At 40.0% G+C, this 17,478-nt stretch overlaps 3 protein-coding genes across 9 annotated transcripts; 1 reads left to right on the forward strand and 2 right to left on the reverse strand.

Annotated features, from left to right (window-relative positions):
* Positions 1-325: 325 nt before the first annotated feature.
* LOC131125109 (uncharacterized) lies at positions 326-9,387 on the forward strand. 7 transcript variants are annotated; one of them, XR_013630011.1, is made up of 6 exons: positions 326-573; positions 2,172-2,651; positions 4,008-4,469; positions 5,462-5,663; positions 8,589-8,659; positions 9,258-9,387. XR_013630011.1 is itself a non-coding variant. In XM_078797270.1 (6 exons), exons 2-4 carry the CDS (start codon positions 2,210-2,212, stop codon positions 5,231-5,233), a joined length of 1,413 nt encoding a protein of 470 aa, XP_078653396.1. In that variant the 5' UTR covers positions 340-573; positions 2,172-2,209; the 3' UTR covers positions 5,234-5,663; positions 8,589-8,659; positions 9,258-9,387. The 7 variants fall into 7 exon arrangements, 1 of the variants encoding a protein (XP_078653396.1); XR_013630013.1 differs by having other exon boundaries at positions 329-573; positions 4,008-4,075; XR_013630012.1 differs by having other exon boundaries at positions 336-573; positions 4,664-5,663.
* mrpl27 (mitochondrial ribosomal protein L27) lies at positions 6,599-12,518 on the reverse strand. The gene is made up of 4 exons (XM_058066304.2): positions 12,386-12,518; positions 10,888-11,016; positions 9,216-9,283; positions 6,599-7,160 (listed from the first exon to the last, which is right to left on the reverse strand). Exons 1-4 carry the CDS (start codon positions 12,423-12,425, stop codon positions 6,954-6,956), a joined length of 444 nt encoding a protein of 147 aa, XP_057922287.1. The 5' UTR covers positions 12,426-12,518; the 3' UTR covers positions 6,599-6,953.
* A 2,655-nt stretch (positions 12,519-15,173) lies between these two features.
* paqr9 (progestin and adipoQ receptor family member 9) lies at positions 15,174-16,810 on the reverse strand. Its single transcript, XM_058066302.2, has one exon. The coding sequence runs from the start codon at positions 16,354-16,356 to the stop codon at positions 15,304-15,306; it is 1,053 nt and encodes a 350-aa protein (XP_057922285.2). The 5' UTR covers positions 16,357-16,810; the 3' UTR covers positions 15,174-15,303.
* Between the last annotated feature and the right edge of the window lie 668 nt (positions 16,811-17,478).

Below are 17,478 nucleotides of genomic sequence, written 5' to 3' on the forward strand. Positions count from 1 at the left end.
TTTCTAATGGGATGTCAGACTCTGCACACATTGCTACTAAATCTTCAATAAACTGAATGCCTGTGCTTGTCATTAAGGAAGAAGCAAAAGCATTGAAGATAGTTTTTAATTGATTTTTTTCCAGTTTTTAATAAATGCGTGATGTGGCCCGGCTTCACCCAGAACCTAGCTCCGGTGGCCCCCAGGTAAATTGAGTTTGAGACCCCTGCTCTAGAATTTATACCGGTATATAAAAAACTGGCCCAACCCGAGTATGCATAATGCCTCCTTAACATTTCGGACTGCACCCCAACATGTGCGAGACTAGAACGGGCCCTATAGTGTAGAGCTGACGTTTCACACGCCTATCCACAAGATGGCGGTAATGCACACCACAAGGTACTTGCCAACCACCAATAATAGAAGAAGACGTATTTTGTACAAGCGAAGTAAAAATCGGTAAAGTGGACAGATTTTTGGTTTCCATCTGTTTTTCCGGGGAATATCACCGATAACCTTGGATTCTAATCACAAACTCCCTGGCTTGAAGTTACGTTAGAATAAATTGGACATTTTGGTTCCAAACGACAGATGGTAAGTGATACTTGAAACTTTGTCTGTACCGTCAATGTTGTCAGCTTATTCCTTTTCAAAAACGTTTTAACAAGCTATTAGCGTAATAATGTTCACGTAACATAAGAGGACGTAGCGTGACGGTTGTTTTCAAAGTGCTATGTCAACTCAGTGAACCATAACCGTTGGGCTAAGGTACACGACTAAATAAAACAATTTTGTTGTCTGAACGTACGAACATGGCTGCTTCCAGAAAGATACTTTATCAACACATATCTTTACTTGGCTTCATATCCTCAGTGGTGGTTAGAGTAGCCAAATATTTTACTTAATTAAGTACTGTTACTTTCGAATTCTATGACTCGAGTAAAAGAAGGTTTTCCTTCAAATACTATGACTCAAATAAAATTAAAAGCTCTTCTTCAAATAATTGCTTTAATGGGAGAAATTGACCGTCTGAATGAAACGCTGTAGCTGTGAGGAGAAGAAACATTCATTCATTCATTTTCTACCGCTTATCCTCACGAGGGTCGCGGGGTGCTGGAGCCTATCCCAGCTGTCTTCGGGCGAGAGGCGACACCCTGGACTGGTTGCTAGCCAATCACAGGGCATTTTAGCTAACATTGGCTAAGTCTGCAAAAAAAAACCTTTCAAACTCTTGTCACTGAGCCTGATGTCGAGCCTGAGCTCAAGACTGACAAGCGCACATACTGAATAATTTAGCTAATAAAATAAGGGTGTCGTGAAAAAAATACCATACAAATAAAGGTATTACAATTGCATCTACAAGTATGTCTTCTTTAAGCATGATATGACCTTTCTGGAAGATTTTGAACAATTTAAAAAAAATTAGAAAACCTAGCTAAGCGACATCGTTTTTTGCAAGACTCTGCAAAATTGCTACATTTATTATAAACTACATTTATTATAACTTATTTTATTCCCTTTCACAAAAAACAAATTATGGTACTAAAATAAGTGTAAAAGTAGAGAAAATGTAATAAAAAAAATTATTCATATTCATAAGGGCCCTATAGTGTGAGAGAATGTGAACGTGTTGACACCAAATTTAACACCTGATCCTAATTCATACCAAAAAACTTTTTTATCGACTTTGTCCACTGATTCACATGCCATCAGGCAGAAATAACGGATAATTGGGCCCAATTAGTACTGTACCTTTTAACATACATACTCATTTTTGCAGCAGTTTAGACATTAATGGTTGTGTGTTATTTTGAGGGGACGGCAAATATACAGTTATCCAAGCTGTACACTTTTTGTCCGTTTTGCATCAAAGGCTATCTTTAGTGTTGTTCCATTAAAAGAAATAAAATATTGTGCATGTGAGGAGTGTACTTACTGTTGTGACATAATGTATTTATATCATATGTATATAAAATATGTATAAGTGTGCTGTATATTGCTTGCCGAGAAGAGTGACACACTGTTATGTCAGTACTGTATTGATTGTGTGATAAAAACTACAAACTGTGTTGACTTTGTATATATACTACTTTGTAGTTCATGCGAAAATTTGAATCTGATTTATTTGTGATAGTACATATCAAGTAATTTTCTTTTTTCTTCATCTGTTTTTTTTTTTGTTTTTTTTTCAGATTTACCGGGAGTCACACAGAAGGCTTCTTTCTTAACAATGCGACCTGGATGTTTGAACAGTCAAGAAAAGGCCTGTCCTGCATTTCGACAATATAGTATTACTGCACTTCCCTCACCTCAGAGTAATGTTATATGTGATTCAATGCAGATTTAAAAATTTTTAAATGCCTCATTTTCATCAAAGAAGACATATGCTAATTTTTATACAAGAGCCCATTTCTCAGATTCAAGTTGGTACTTGAATATCTTACCAACTGCTATAGATTGTGGACAAATGAGAGCACACAAGCTAGACTATGCTCATTCAGCTGTTTGTGGACAACAGATGTATTCTCCACCATTATCAACATGCCGACTTTTATCAACTGAAGAAGCAGAGCCACCGACGGATATCCAAATACAAACCCTGATTGCAGAAAAGCTTGCATACTTTAGGAACTGCAACGACGGTATTCATGGATCTGCAACCACTCAAAAAGGTACATCACTTTGGTTAAATGTCAGTCATGACAGTTCTTATTGTCCTGTTGTTGAGTACTTGACTGTTGCAGTTGCACAGGTTGAAAAAAAAGAAAAGCTTGAATGAGGTTAAAGGAAAAGCTGGTGAAATGCATCCCGAGTCTAAATAAAACTACACTGATCACTAGAGATGTAATGGTACACGGTAAAACCAAGTCCCATCCTTCATGGGGCAATCACCTGAATGGACCTTTGGGCTTTGAATATATTTTGTACACATGCACTTTCCTGTCCAGAGTAATGTACATACAACAAAGAGTAGGCTCCTGTCATGTCGGCGATGCATGAGCTGACTTGGACTGGCTGGATCTCCTCAAGCATGTTCGTAACTATGCCACACATAGTCTTTTTTCAGGAAGCTTGATGTGTTTCCCATGATGTGCATTCATAATCTTTTTATGTTTTTTATATCTTTAGAACACACAGAAAAGAGTGTTTTCATGTCTCACTTAAGGATTGAGGATGGGCAAAATTCCAAAAGTACAGTTTTCCTTTGAGAGCCATCAAATAAATGGGACCTGTGTTAATTTTGGGAAATGGGTAATCCTGTTATAAACGGAGGGCGGCACGGCGGTCGTGTGGTTAGCGTGCAGACCTCACAGCTAGGAGGCCAGGGTTCAGTTCCACCCTCGAGTTTGCATGTTCTCCCCTTGCATGCATGGGTTTTCTCCGGGTACTCCGGTTTCCTCCCACATTCCAAAAACATGCTAGGTTAATTGGCGACTCCAAATTGTCCATAGGTATGAATGTGAGTGTGAATGGTTGTTTGTCTATATGTGCCCTGTGATTGGCTGGCGACCAGTCCAGGGTATACCCCGCCTCTTGCCCGAAGACAGCTGGGATAGGCTCCAGCATGCTTGGGACTTTCCTAGCTGTGAGTAGTCTGCGTGCTAACCACTCGACCGCCGTGCAGCCCTGAGATATAATTGTTCATAATAAATGTTTCTTAAGTAAGGTGTATACATTTCTACATTATTTTAGTGTTCTATTGTCTACCTCACAACACTTTTTTAAAATAAAACAAATTTTTCACAGTTTTCTCCGGGTACTCCCACATTCCAAAAACATGCTAGGTTAATTGCTGACTCCAAATTGTCCATAGGTATGAATGTGAGTGTGAATGGTTGTTTGTCTATATGTGCCCTGTGATTGGCTGGCGACTAGTCCAGGGTGAAGACAGCTGGGATAGGCTCCAGCACCCCCGCGACCCTCGTGAGGATAAGCGGTAGAAAATGAATGAATGTTCTAAACGGGCCAACTAATATGTGTACTGAACTTAGGCTAGCATACTAACAGTAGCTTCTTTACATCCACAGAATGTTGTCCAATTAGGACGGAAGTCGCTTCTACTAATGCACAACATCAAGAAGACCGTCCAATGGTGGTAATGACAAAGCATCCTGTTTTCATGGTGAAGGATAGCTTCCTACTAAATGAAAATATGCCTGTTTGGTCAAATGTGAGCAGCAAACCAGAATGTCAAGTTGCTTCTACCAAACCAGTCAAAGTCACAAATACCCAAATGATAAAGGATCCACAATATGACGACATTTCAGATGATGATGGAGAAATATTGAAAGTATGTTGCGAAAAGCCACAGTATGAAGATGTAAGTGATGATGAAAGTCCTGCATTTGAGATCCCGTTACCAACTAAAACCATCATGTCCGTATTAAACAGTGCCCCCCAAAGGCAGGATAGGGCCAAAGTACACATGATTACTTCAGGTGAGATTGAGGATGTTTTGCCAAGTCAACATCAACTTCAGGACCAGGAAGGTAATACCTTTTGTGTTATTCCTCTACACCTTTTGTCGCTGAAATATGAACCCCCAAAAGACTTTATCGTTCTTGACAAAAGTGCAACAAAAGAGACTCGACAGCAAGGTGAACCAGCACCACCCTCAAAACTATTAGCACCCCCCTCTGCTTCTTGTTTAGAGGTCTATGATTCATGTGAAATATACCAACAGGTGAACGCTATGGAATTTGCTGATCATTTCGAAGTACTTGAGGACGACATAGATGAGAAGAAAGATGCATTTCAAAAGAAAGGACTGCTGTATGTCGACCTTGACAGTTGTGAAACCGAAGACAGTTGTGATTACTCCTCTTCATCGGAATGCAACTATTTGACTGTTTCAAAGCATTTGCTGGAAAAGTCAGTGTCACTGTGTTCGGAGGAGGACAATTCTCATATTGGACAACATTTTGTGCACAAACGCAGACCAATGAAAGCGAAAGAAATGCAATCATGTGCGGACCCTAAGAATGTTCCACACAAAGCCAAGAAACTAACTCATGACTTAGTTCCAAACACGGTACATATAGTTGATTCATCAGAGGATGAAAATGATGTGCAACTGATTGAGACCACAGACTCTCGCCATGTGCAAATCAATACCAGGAGATCAATGACACAAAATCTGGACTGTGATGAAAAAGAACATGGTCACGTAACAAAGGAGGAAAAAAGATTCCGATCTGGATCACTGGATATCACTGATTCCTTTTTTGTTCCACATAAAAAGCATCCATATTGAATTGAAAATGAACCATGGCTGTTGCTATTGCTTTAATTGCATTAATTATTCCAAATTAAATTTGATGGAAATGTTTTTTTTTTTGGTCCATTCATACTTTTTGCAGCTGTATTTTTTTCTGTGATGGAAATAATAAATATAAAAATTATAATGTCACATCATCTTGTCAATTTTATGTATTTTTAGAACAGTTGTTTAACTCTTTATTGTGTTGTGTCTTATGTGGAGATGTTACAGGTGGCATCCCTCAAGACTGAAGGCCCTCATCCGTGTGGTAATAACTGGCTTTTTCAACAGAACATAACAGGACTTCATTATGCCCGTCTGACAAAGGACTTCTTCCAGAGGAATATGCCCACTCTTCCCACCATCCTGTGTGATTCCCTGATCTAAATGTGAAAACCTAAAACATTTGGGGACGGATAAAAAGGTAAGTTCACAAAAATGGACATTAGTTCAGACAGTAGATGCTCTCAGTGAGGCCATCTTCACCACCTGGAGCAACATTCCCACTAGCCGCTTGGAAACACTGGCATCTGTGATGGCAAAATTAACATGACCGTGTAAGTTTAACCATCGCATTTTTCACTTCTTATTCCGTTGGTGGGGTGGTTCACGCGCAATGCCACACAGTTAGGAGACCTGGGTCAATTCCTCGGGCATCTCTGCGTGGAGTTCCGTGCATGCGTGGGTTTTCTCCGGGTAATCTGGTTTCCTCCCACATTCCAAAAACATTTTCGGTTTATTGGTGACTGTAAATTGTCCAATGTGTTTTTCCAAAAGGTTTCCAGATCTACCTCGCACAAAAAGGGACATGGACTTTGCACTCCTTTGGGGAATTCAGGAGAAATGTCTCTAGACATTGCCCTCATATAGTCTTCTCCCAAGTTTAGTCTAAACCAGGGGTCAGCAACCCACGGCTCTAGAGCCACATGTGGCTGTTCCACCTCCCTTTGTATCCATCCATTTTCTATACCGCTTATCCTCACAAGAGTGCCAAGCATGCTGGAGCCTATCCCAGCTGTCTTTGGGCGAGAGGCGGGGTACACCCTGGACTGGTGGTCAGCCAATCACAGGGCACATATAGGCAACATAGACAACAAACAGCCATTCACACTCACATTCATACCTATGGATAATTTGGAGTGGCCAATTAACCTAGCACATTTTTGGAATGTGGGAGGAAACCGGAGTACCCGGAGAAAACCCACGCATGCACGGGGAGAACATGCAAACTCCACACAGAGATGCCCGAGGGTGGAATTGAACTTGGGTCCCCTAGCTGTGAGGTGCGCGAATACTTTAAACCCTGAGATCATTGACCATCGTTCTCACAACAACCGAGCAGACGTTGCAGTATTCATCCCCAATATGCAAAATGCCTTTCTCTCATAATAGTAAACCACATAATATTGTGTTTTTTAATATTATTTTGATGTGAGAGTAGTGGTATTAAAAGATGGATTAAGTCCCCACTGGAGGTCCAAATACCGAATGCAAGCCCCACTGCTGAGTTAAAAAGGTAGTGCACACATAAAAACCAAAAAATACAAAAGGTAGATGAATAAAGTATCTACCTACCTACCTAAAGATGCTAAACATTTGTCGAGTTTAAATACTCGGTGCATTGATTTCATGAGCTGCAAAGATTTTGTACATTTTGCAAAAACAACCAACCATATGTACTTTTATTTCATGAGTCCACACAGTTTGTTTTATTTTAGAAAAGCCCAACCAACTTAAACTTGGGCTCCTGCTTTACTGGAAAAACATTGATAAAAGTTTTATAAAGTATTGCTCCTGAGGCGAGGTTGGTGATGACCTTGCTTGCCTCCTCACTGCGAGGTGGTGGAACGTAGACCTCCTTGGTGAAGCGGACATGGCCGTCCTCAAGAGCGTAAAGAGTCTTATTGGTTCCCATACCGACCTTTTTGAAACAAAAAAAAACAGCAAATACACACAGTGGAGTTAAACATTTTCTATCAGTAAAAACTATTTTTTCACTTAGCAATATGAAATTTGGTAGTAAACGTGTCTCTCATAAGCAGGCTCACACACACAAAATTCATAATGACATGTTCATTATGAATGTAATTGAAGTAAATAGATATAAAATACATCCACAGAACTACAAATTAAAAACAAGCATTAAAGTGAAATAGGCTGGGCAAAAGTTTAAGATAAACAAATAAATAAAATATATTTTTTAAATTGAAATTAATTTTTAATTTAATTTTTAATTAATAATTTTTAATTCAATTTTTTTATTCTAAAATGGAAATAAATGTTACAAAAAAAAGTCAGCAATGGGTAGCTGTGCCATTCTTGTTAAAGGAGACCTAGTATTATGCTCATTTTTCCAGCCCTTTTTTATTGGGTTGTGGACTCCTATAGAGCAGCTACACATGATAACCAACACACAAAGCTTCATAGTTCTTCCAGAATCTGGACTCAGGTTTGTAGGCCATCTTGGATACACCTTTTCAAATGTGCCCACAAGTCATGAGACTGATGAAGAACTGCTTTATGATGGCCACTCCAAAACATTGACTTTGTTGTCCTGAACTCTTTTAATCCCAGCTATAATTCAAAAGCCGTCCCTGTAGGTACCAACCATTTTTGTTGATTTTGACAGAATTTTTTGACACATGGATTTTTGGTTTTCATGAGCTAAACATCAAGATTTAAAAAATAAAAGCTTGAAACTATTCAGTTGATATGACATATTTTTTGAATTATATTATGGAAGAAAATTAACTTTTTCACAATATTTTTGACATGGCTCTATATACCAACCTAAAGATTAGACTCATCGAAAAAAAAAAGTTTCCGTAATCAGCAGAGTGTATGCATTAAAATTTCCCTTCAATGCTAACCACCTTTGTAAGACACTCCTTTTCACTTCCTGGTTGCTCCTCTACAAGACAAAGATGCTGCCTGTGCTCTTTCTGACTATTTTGGTCATTATGTAGTCAGTGTCCATTTGGTAGATGTTGCTTCAATACTTCCACATAATGTTTTCTTCATGATACCATCTTTTTTATCAAGTGCTCCAGTTCCTACTGCAGCAAAGCTTTACATTATGATGCTAGCACCTCCATACTTGGCAGCGAGGTTGGATTTTAAGATTTACAAACAAATAGAACGATGGTCATTATGGCCAAACACCGTACACCGACTTTACTTTCATCAGACCACAGGACGTGTCTCCAAAATTGAGGGCCTTTTTGTTTGCAAACTGTAAACCTTATGTTGTTGTTGATGGAATCTTCTTGTTGGAGTGGCCTTTTAGCGTTTGTTTTACTCTTACCAGCTTCAGCTGTCAATTATTTTTTATTTTTATTTTTTATTCTAGGGTTGACTCACGCATTTTAACCAAAAGTTCTGTCATCTCTGGGACACAGAACAACTTCCCCTTCCTAAACGGTATGATGGCTGGACATTCCCATGTTGTTTACACTCGTGCATGATTGTTTGAACAGATGAAAATGGCAACTTCAAGCATCTGGCAAAAGAGACACACTTTCATCTGTCATGTCAGGGAAGAGTCCCTGAGGGGCGTGTGGGTGTAGGTGTGGGGGTGACCCTTTGGGTGTGGTTTCTGTCCCCTAGCGAGTGCACTTGCACCGCTAACAGGTGTTGGATTATGGTAGCAGGTTGATCACATGGCATCAGAATTGGATTGGCCTTTTTTAAGACAAGATAGCACCCAAGGATGAACTGATTTCTTTGGATTTCCCCATGATATCAAACAATGAAACTGTGTGTTTGAGGGGTGGACTTAAAATACATGACAGTATAAAATACAGCACTCCGATGTTGTCAGTTAACCGATTAGAAGCTTCCTAAGGCATATCTCTGTCCCACATTGTTTAAAAATATAATCATCTTTGTATATGCTTTGATTTTGAAGAAAATAATTCTCTCTTATAATTGCAATATTTAGCAAATGGTCATCCCAATAGAATCTTCTTACACTTACATGTGCTCCTGGGTGATACCGCATTATCCTCTGTGTTGCCAGGATGTTGCCAGCATGGACAAAGTTTCCTTGAACAAGACAAAAGGTCACAGTCAAAACATACAGATGTCAAAATTTTGCGTTATGGATAAAAAAAAAATAAAAAGTGAAATGAAGCCAAGCTGCATGTGAAAAAGTGTTTCCCCCCTTTTTTTGTTTTTCTTTTTGACACGCTTAAATGCTTCAGATCATCAAACAAATGTAAATATTAGTCAATGACAACACAACTGAACCAAACATACATGGCTTTGTATGGAAAAAGCCATTTCAATCAGATTCATTCATTCATTCATTTTCTACCACTTTTCCTCGCGGGGGTGCTGGAGTCTATCCCAGCTGTCTTCTTGCGAGAGGCGGGGTACACCCTGGACTGGTGGCCAGCCAATCACAGGGCACATATAGACAAACAACCATTCACACTCACATTCATACCTATGGACAATTTGGAGTCGTCAATTAACCTAGCATGTTTTTGGAATGTGGGAGGAAACCCACGCATGCACGGGGAGAACATGCAAACTCCACACAGAGATGGCCGAGGGTGGAATTGAACCCTGGTGTCCTAGCTGTGAGGTCTGCACGCTAACCACTCAACCGCTGTGCCGCCCTCAATCAAATTTAGAAACAAAACAATAAAGACAGTTGTAAAATGTTCCTACAAACATCCATCTGTTTATCCGGGTCTGGGTCATGAGTCTCAGTAGGGAAGCCCAGACCTCCCGGCCTCCCCAACCTCCTAGCCAAGACACCAGGGCCACTTGTGAGACATAATCCCTCCAGCGTGTCCTAGGTTCACGCCGGGGCTGGGCATGAGGCGTCCGTCCAGTCCGAAGCTGGGCATCTAATCAACTGGCTCCTCTCAATATCGAGGAGCAGCGGCTCTACTCCCAAACCCTCCCGCATGATTGAGCTCCTCGCCCTCTCTATTAGTGTGAGTCCAGCCATCCTAGTTTCCGCAGAACCAACCGCTTCTTTCGGTCACGACCCAAAGCTCATGACCATAGGTGAGGGTGGGAACAAAGGTAAATTGAGAGCTTTGCCTTCGAGCTCAACTCTCTTCACCACGACGGCCCAGTACAGCAACCGCATTGCTGCATACGCAGCACCGATCCGCCTGTTGACCTCACATTCCAACCTTCCCTCACTTGTAAACAAGACCCTGAGATATTTGAACTCCTCCACCTGGGGTAGGACCTCATTCCCAACCCGGTGAGAGCCATCCACCTTTTACGGACTGACAACTATGGAGGTGCTGAGTCTCATCCCAGAAGCTTCACACTCAAATGCAAACCGCCCCTGTAAACGCTGAAGGTCACAGCCCGATGAGGCCATCAGGACCACATCATCCGCAAATAGCAAACGACATATTAAGGCCCACAAAATGGACTCCCTCAAAGCCTTGGCTGCGCCTAGAATTTCTGTCCAAGAAAATTATGCTGCACCGATCTGCCTATCGACCTCACGCTCCAACCTTCCTTCATTTATGAACAAGACCCCAAGTTGCTTGAGCTCTTCCACCTTGGGCAGGACCTCATTCCTAGCCCGGAGGGAGCACTCCACCCTTTTCCGACTGAGAACCATGGCCTCGGATTTGGAGGTGTGTGTCTCAACAACGACAAGTTAAGAGCAATACCTTCATTTTTCTTGAGTCCATATCTCTTGCCGGGGCTCTTTCCTCCGAGGTTCTTGGTGGATCCACCAGCCTTCTTTGATGCAAACCTCAGAGAAGCCACAAGAAAGGGCTGGCCTAGGTCCAACAGCCCTAAAAATATATTTAAGTGAATTTACTGTGTATTAGAAATGATTATTAGGAATGTATTAGCACAATTCATTGACTTCACAAAAGGTAAAAAGAAACCACTGTTAATATATTACATCATTTTATATTAAAATATTTGCTGGAGGAATAAGCACTCTGAAGTATCAATCAACATCAAAAAAACATTTCTTAACAAAATGAAAATGTCACAAAGAAAGTCAGTGTGTACAGCATATCTCCAGCACACTGATGCAACTCAACAATGAGTATTCATAATATTTTTTCACACTGATATGGCCATGAGAAAATGTATCAGTATTTTAGGTGTTGGGCAATGGGTGTTACTCACTATTACGTCTGTAAAATATAAAAACAATATACATCATTGAAAAACTAAGATAGTTGTTGTCCTCCCCCGGCGTTGCGGTGTTGCATATTGGCAATCTTTTTTAACTCCTTCATAATAATCATCTTGTGTACAAATACACCACATAGGATTGCTCCATATTTGCACGGGAGTAGAATAATATGACCTCAAACACTCTCCTTTATGTGAACACTGAGTACAAAGCTGAGAACTGGACCTGACTGGGTAAGTTGATAACCACCGTTGCAGTACCATTTTAATTCTGTTTGGGTTTGTTGAGCTGCACCTTGGTTCCCCCCCAACCAAGTTTTGTTGTATATTGTGTACCATGACTAAAATCTCTCAATTAATCATAAAATTCGGCAAAATGTATTTTAATCTGGAGCCCAATTAAAGGCGTTTAGGCAATTACATGTTTGTAAAGTTCTTTTTCACATTTTCATTTGACATTTTCACATTCTTTTTAAGCATTTTATCAGCTAATGTAGAAATGTGACAGTGGTCATGGTGACAAATGATAAAATGACAAACAATGATGAAAAATGGCAAACATTACACAGCAAAAAGGCAGACACTGTGTGGGCAAGTCGTCAAATGATAAACAACTATTTTGAGAACATAAAAACACGCGCAAACGCAAAAAACTAATGGGTCAATGTAATTTTCATAAAACTTCGTGTGAAGATAGATATTAAAGTAAATTAATCTCCCATATTCCTTTAATATTCTGCCATAGCTTCGGTCCATGAATTGGAAAGACATTAAGTGAAGTTGCTTAATTTGCCAAGCAAGGAATTACTTTGAAAGAATGAAAGAATTGACTCAATATAAATCGAGGATGAAGAAGATCTACCCAAAATGAAAATATAACCCAACATGCACTTTTAAGGACGTCCGTGTGGATGATTGCTGGACGCGACAGTTATGTAATTATCTAATTATCTAAAGAGATTAATTAATAAAAACAAGGAGGACACAAATTGTTTAAAACGATTAATACGATACCAGGTTTGCACTTGGGAGCGAAGTACGTGAGCGCCGCCATCTTGAGCGATGTCACATCCGTTTGTTGCCGCGTCCTCGGAGCCGGAAGTCTACGGCAAGCAAGCTAGGACAAACACACCAATGGCAATTTGCGGCACAACACTTGCAACGACATTTAAAACAGAAAAGCACTGAAAACTGTCATACATTGGAGAACGTTCTAAAAACAATTCATATGAAGAACAAGCTCAAGTGATATTTTTTTCTATTTTTATTTTGTAGTTATTATTTTCAAGCAATATCTCTCGCACTTTCTTTGTTGTTTTTTTAAATTTATTTATGTTGATATTGTTCTGTAGAATTGCACTTTTATGTTCCTGTAATTGTGCTTATATTGTTATTGTTTTGTACAACAATTTTTTTTAAAACGGTTGAAAAAAACTACCTTTCGTGAGCTTTAACAACTTGATGTAAGTTCTGCTTCATTTTGTGAAAGCGCGATTTTGACATGGTTACATTAATATTCAGGAGGCCATGACACAGCATACATCATAAATTGTATTGTTTAATAGCTAGTTGTGCAAACAATATGGGAGCATACTTTAATATTGTAATATAATGTTTAATATTGGCTTATTTCGTCTAAGGACGCTACACCCTTTCAAAAGGGAGACAGTGTCACACAAAAAGCATCACACACTTACGCAATCAATACACATAACAATCTAATACTGTGAAAAGTTGAATTTAATATATTGAATTATATTCAGGCTCCAGCATACCCACGACCCACCTGAGGGTAAGCGGCATAGAAAAAGGATGGATAGATGGATTCATTATAGACACTGATACTACTCTTCTTGCTCCTCTTCTGATAAAAATTAAAGTAATGTCACACATTTCAAATTTCATTTAACAAGCAAATAACAACTACTGCTATACAGCCAACTACGATCTAAACCAGGGGTCTCAAACACGCGGCCCACAGGCCAAATGTGGCCCGCAGGGCACTAGTTTGAGGCCCCCGCCTTGATATGAAAGTTTAATGTTACTGCGGCCCGCGCAAGTTTGATATGGATGCTGTATGGTATCATGTACCCAGAAAAAATTATTACGTTTGATTAATGTTCATGTTAAAGGTTAAATAACTGTTAATAGTTATCCTCCCTATCCGTGTGGAAGTGGTAAGTTTTTGGCTATTTGAGTTTAAAGGAAATAACTTGAAGGCTACCGTTTAGGTTGCTAGCTCTCTAGTTTGCGAGTTAGCATGTGTCTCAAGACGCTGCAGTTGCGCAATATGTGGTAAATAAAAAGAGTATAAATGTGACTATAGTCGTGTTTTGTCATGTCTACAGGGCTCTAATAATGCTTTGTTAATTTTAATCTGAAAAAAATAATTTGTCTACCCACCAACTATATGTGGTTTCTTAAGTTTTTATTATTTGCCGTTATTATTATTTATTTATTTATTATTACTGATTGATTGATTTTCTTTATTCTTGATTTGTTTATTTATTTTTCATCTTATTTTGTGTAGAAAAATAAAAAGTAAGATATTTGAGAATAGTGGAATGTTTTATCAGAGCTTTTCATGTAGAAAATTGGAACCAAAGCAAAGTTTTTTAAATTTTTTAGTTTTTAATAAATGCGTTTTTTTTTGGGGTTTTTTTGAAAACCTGATGCGGCCCAGTCTCACCCAGACCTGAGCTCCAGTGGCCCCCAAGTAAATTGAGTTTGAGACCCCTGATCTAAACAAACAATATTACATTGAAAACATTAAGGTAGCAGCAGTTATTTAGTACACACACACACACACTTGAAGTGTCCAAAGTAATTTCTGTGACGTGTGTCCTAACTTCAGAAGGTACTCCAAAATATTCCACAAGCTCTCCCTTAAAGGTTATCCCAAATGGGATTTTTTTCTTTAACCCCATTCTGTGGACCTGACATCCTGTGAATGCAACACGATCCACGGATCCACCTACGTAGCTGGCATTCAGTTCTGAATTAGAATGTTTCTGTTTGACAGAGGTTCCACCAAACTTTATTTATCCCAGGAATTAGTATGATGCTGACATTACAAATACTTCAGAAAGACAAGAGTTAGTGGAAAATCCCTAGAAGTTTTTTTTGTGTCCTCTGTGATACTTCTTTATACTTACTGCATTATATTTGTTCCTTCAGCAAGAGTACAGAATCAGTTAAGCAGTACAAAATACACAATATAGAAAAATAAACAATATAAACAACCCAAGTATTAACAAAATCAACAGTTTTTTCCAGAGTTATATACAAATACAGTATACAGATAATATGAAACGAGATGACATATATGACCAGTCTATACACTGAGATCTTGAGTTAAAGTGAGTTTAAAGTGAGTTAATATGAGGCATTATGGAAATACTTCACATAGAACTTAGTATATTGCATTTAGAGCCCTTAATATTGCACATGGAGGTTGATCAGATAATGCACAGTGAATGGAGTCTGGAGTAACTATACTGAATGTAAAAAACAAAGTATTACACAGATGTACATAGTGGTGTAGAAGTCTATTGAGTAAGCCTCCAATTAAGTTACTTCAAACGAAAGAATTGAGTGGGGAAAAGGACAAAAAGACGTACCATTTCCACATGGAGCAGGAGGATTGTTTTTCACTCCCCATCCGTGGCTGACTCCATGCAATGCTGCAATGTAAATTATGCAGTGGTTCTTAATTATATTAAATTATTCATACACTCCCAAGTGACATAAATGTTTTCAGCCCTCCATCAAATACAACATTGATACAATATCAAATCCTATTTATGATGTATGTAAACTACAAATGCACACATAGAGGCTTAGGACGAGCATCAGGGGAAAACATTGTGTTGTAATGTTTTTATTCATCACTGATTCATTACTACATAGGAATAAAAACTACTACCAAATAGTCAGTGACATTTCTGTTTCTTTGCTAGTTGATCCCTAAGAGGTCCATAAATACAGTTAGCATTCCAAGAAAAAGCTACAATAATGGACATGATGGTCGTCTGCAGGAAGAGCATGACCCCATAAGTGGCCGCTACCGTGGGGCCAGGCGGCAGCGCTGCCGAGTCGTCCAAGATGACCCTCACCTCCGACTTAATCATGTGTAACTCATCAAGAATAGATAAAAACGTGCAGCAGTGGAACCACTGGTGGCTGTGACCCCAGATGTCGAATTGACCTGGCGCCAACCTCTCAGGGACCTTGCTGATGTTGAAAACCGCCGATACCAGTAGCCAGAGGCAGTGGCGATAAAAAAAGACTGATGCAGTGGAGTATGGTGATTGGATGAGGCGGTAAAAAACGGGTGTGGATGACACCAGAAACGGGAGAAGGAACACAAGGGTACGAATAGCGTAGCGGTGGCGCCTCCACTTTTGACGTGAGTTGCAGCAGGACAAGAGGCAAATAACCGCCACAACACAAGCACTCGGGATGTAAAGGGTTTCAAAGAAGAGCTGAAACGCTGAAGAGTTCAGGTCCCCAATGTGGGTGGTGTTCCCCTTAGTCTCGACTACCCCAGGCCTGGGATGGATGTAGTAGTGATACGCCAAGGACGATCCAACCGTGTAGGCGCTAATGGTGCCATAATCCACAAAGAAGCACACCTCTCTCACCACCAGCGACATGGCGTTAAGCAAGTGGGCCAAACTGCTGCACATCAGCAGAAGGGAAACACACAGGAAGTAGTTCCAAAGCGGGTAGAAGAATGGATGACCCCCAGACGGCGACCCTTCCCAGTCAAACACCTCAGCGTAGTAGTATGCGAACACAAACATGGGGAGGAAGTGCGTCCAGAAGTTGCCTGTTTCATTAGTGGGCCGGAACGCTGACAGGATGCAATCCCGGAAGCTGTAGTTAGGGAAACGGTATCCGGTGAGGATGAAGTTCTCGATGACACGGGGCGGCACATCTGAATAACTCAAAAGAGTTAAAGGATGATCGCAGTTCAGCAGCATAATGGTGGCGGAGGACTGCAAAATTATTAAAAAAACATAGATTTACTAGCAAAAACAAATTTCCTCTGCGTTCAAATTAGGCCCCTGACCCACAGTTTGGAACCCCAGATCTGATTAACACAAAACAATCAAAGGTTCCTCCAGACTCTTTGATGCCTTTTTTGACCTTTAATCCCATCGGAGATTGTGTAATCTTGCTGGGTCTGTAGTCCATTGAATAAATACGCGTTCAAGAAACAACCCCGTCCTGTAATACTGAAGGGGGGGGGGACGCTGTCACGTCACGGATCGCCTTGTCTTCCCGTTCTTGCTTCACCTCGTCAGAATTGCACCATTTATGGAGGCCAAAAAAAGTGGTTTGAGTTCGCATCTAAAAAAAGGAATGCGCAGGAAACGCTTCATTGAATGCCGCAACAGTGTTGCGGCATACAGTCCCCGACATTGAATAAGAGGACACACTTTACCCAACACGACAAGTTCCTGTTTTTGCTTTCAAAGTAAAGGTACTGTCGTCATCGTCCTGTTTTTTTCTTTTTCGATTTTCATAATGTCGTCAAGTGAGCTAAAGTTAATATAATTTACAATTCATAAAAAGAGAAAATTGTTATTGTTATGTACATATATATATATATATACACACACACACAATATACATATATATTAATGATATCCGTCTAGATGACAACACTTTCAAAATAAGATACATAACCAACCCCAAGCATTTAAGCCAGGGTCTCTAACTCGCAGCCCGCGGGCCAAATGCGGCACGCAGGATGCTAGTTTGAGGCCCCCGCCAAGTTTGATATGGATGCCATATGGTTTCATGAACCCAGAAATGACAGCTTAAAACTGTGTACACACCGCACACAATTGACGCGATTTTGCCCTGCCCATACGCAAGCGAACGAGCCCACCTGTTTTGCTTTTTCTCTCATCATCCATGACTGAGATCAAAACACTGAAAAAGTGTTTTTTTTTTTTTTTTGAAAACCTGATGCGGCCCAGCCTCACCCAGACCCTAGCTCCAGTGGCCCACCAAGTAAATTGACTTTGAGATCCCTGAATTGTATATTCACACCTGATTTGAGAACATCTTTGCTCTAAAAGGCCATGCACAATCTG

Source organism: Doryrhamphus excisus, linkage group LG2, assembly GCF_037039965.1.
Source record: "Doryrhamphus excisus strain RoL-2023G ecotype Guam linkage group LG2, RoL_Dexc_Guam_v1.1, whole genome shotgun sequence".
Taxonomy (NCBI): Eukaryota; Metazoa; Chordata; class Actinopteri; order Syngnathiformes; family Syngnathidae; genus Doryrhamphus; species Doryrhamphus excisus.

What these genes read in the sequence shown, in the direction of transcription:
- paqr9 (XM_058066302.2), bottom strand. Translation starts at nt 16,356, where the DNA reads ATGCTGCTGAACTGCGATCATCCTTTAACTCTTTTGAGTTATTCAGAT.
- mrpl27 (XM_058066304.2), bottom strand. Translation starts at nt 12,425, where the DNA reads ATGGCGGCGCTCACGTACTTCGCTCCCAAGTGCAAACCTG. An exon ending in CGCTCCCAAGTGCAAACCTG is followed by an intron (nt 11,017 to 12,385) that starts GTATCGTATTAA and finishes ATATATTTTTAG; the next exon opens with GGCTGTTGGACCTAGGCCAG. An exon ending in GGTATCACCCAGGAGCACAT is followed by an intron (nt 7,161 to 9,215) that starts GTAAGTGTAAGA and finishes TGTTTCAAAAAG; the next exon opens with GTCGGTATGGGAACCAATAA.
- LOC131125109 (XM_078797270.1), top strand. Translation starts at nt 2,210, where the DNA reads ATGCGACCTGGATGTTTGAACAGTCAAGAAAAG. An exon ending in GTTTGAACAGTCAAGAAAAG is followed by an intron (nt 2,243 to 2,497) that starts GCCTGTCCTGCA and finishes TGTGGACAACAG; the next exon opens with ATGTATTCTCCACCATTATC. An exon ending in ATCTGCAACCACTCAAAAAG is followed by an intron (nt 2,652 to 4,007) that starts GTACATCACTTT and finishes TTACATCCACAG; the next exon opens with AATGTTGTCCAATTAGGACG.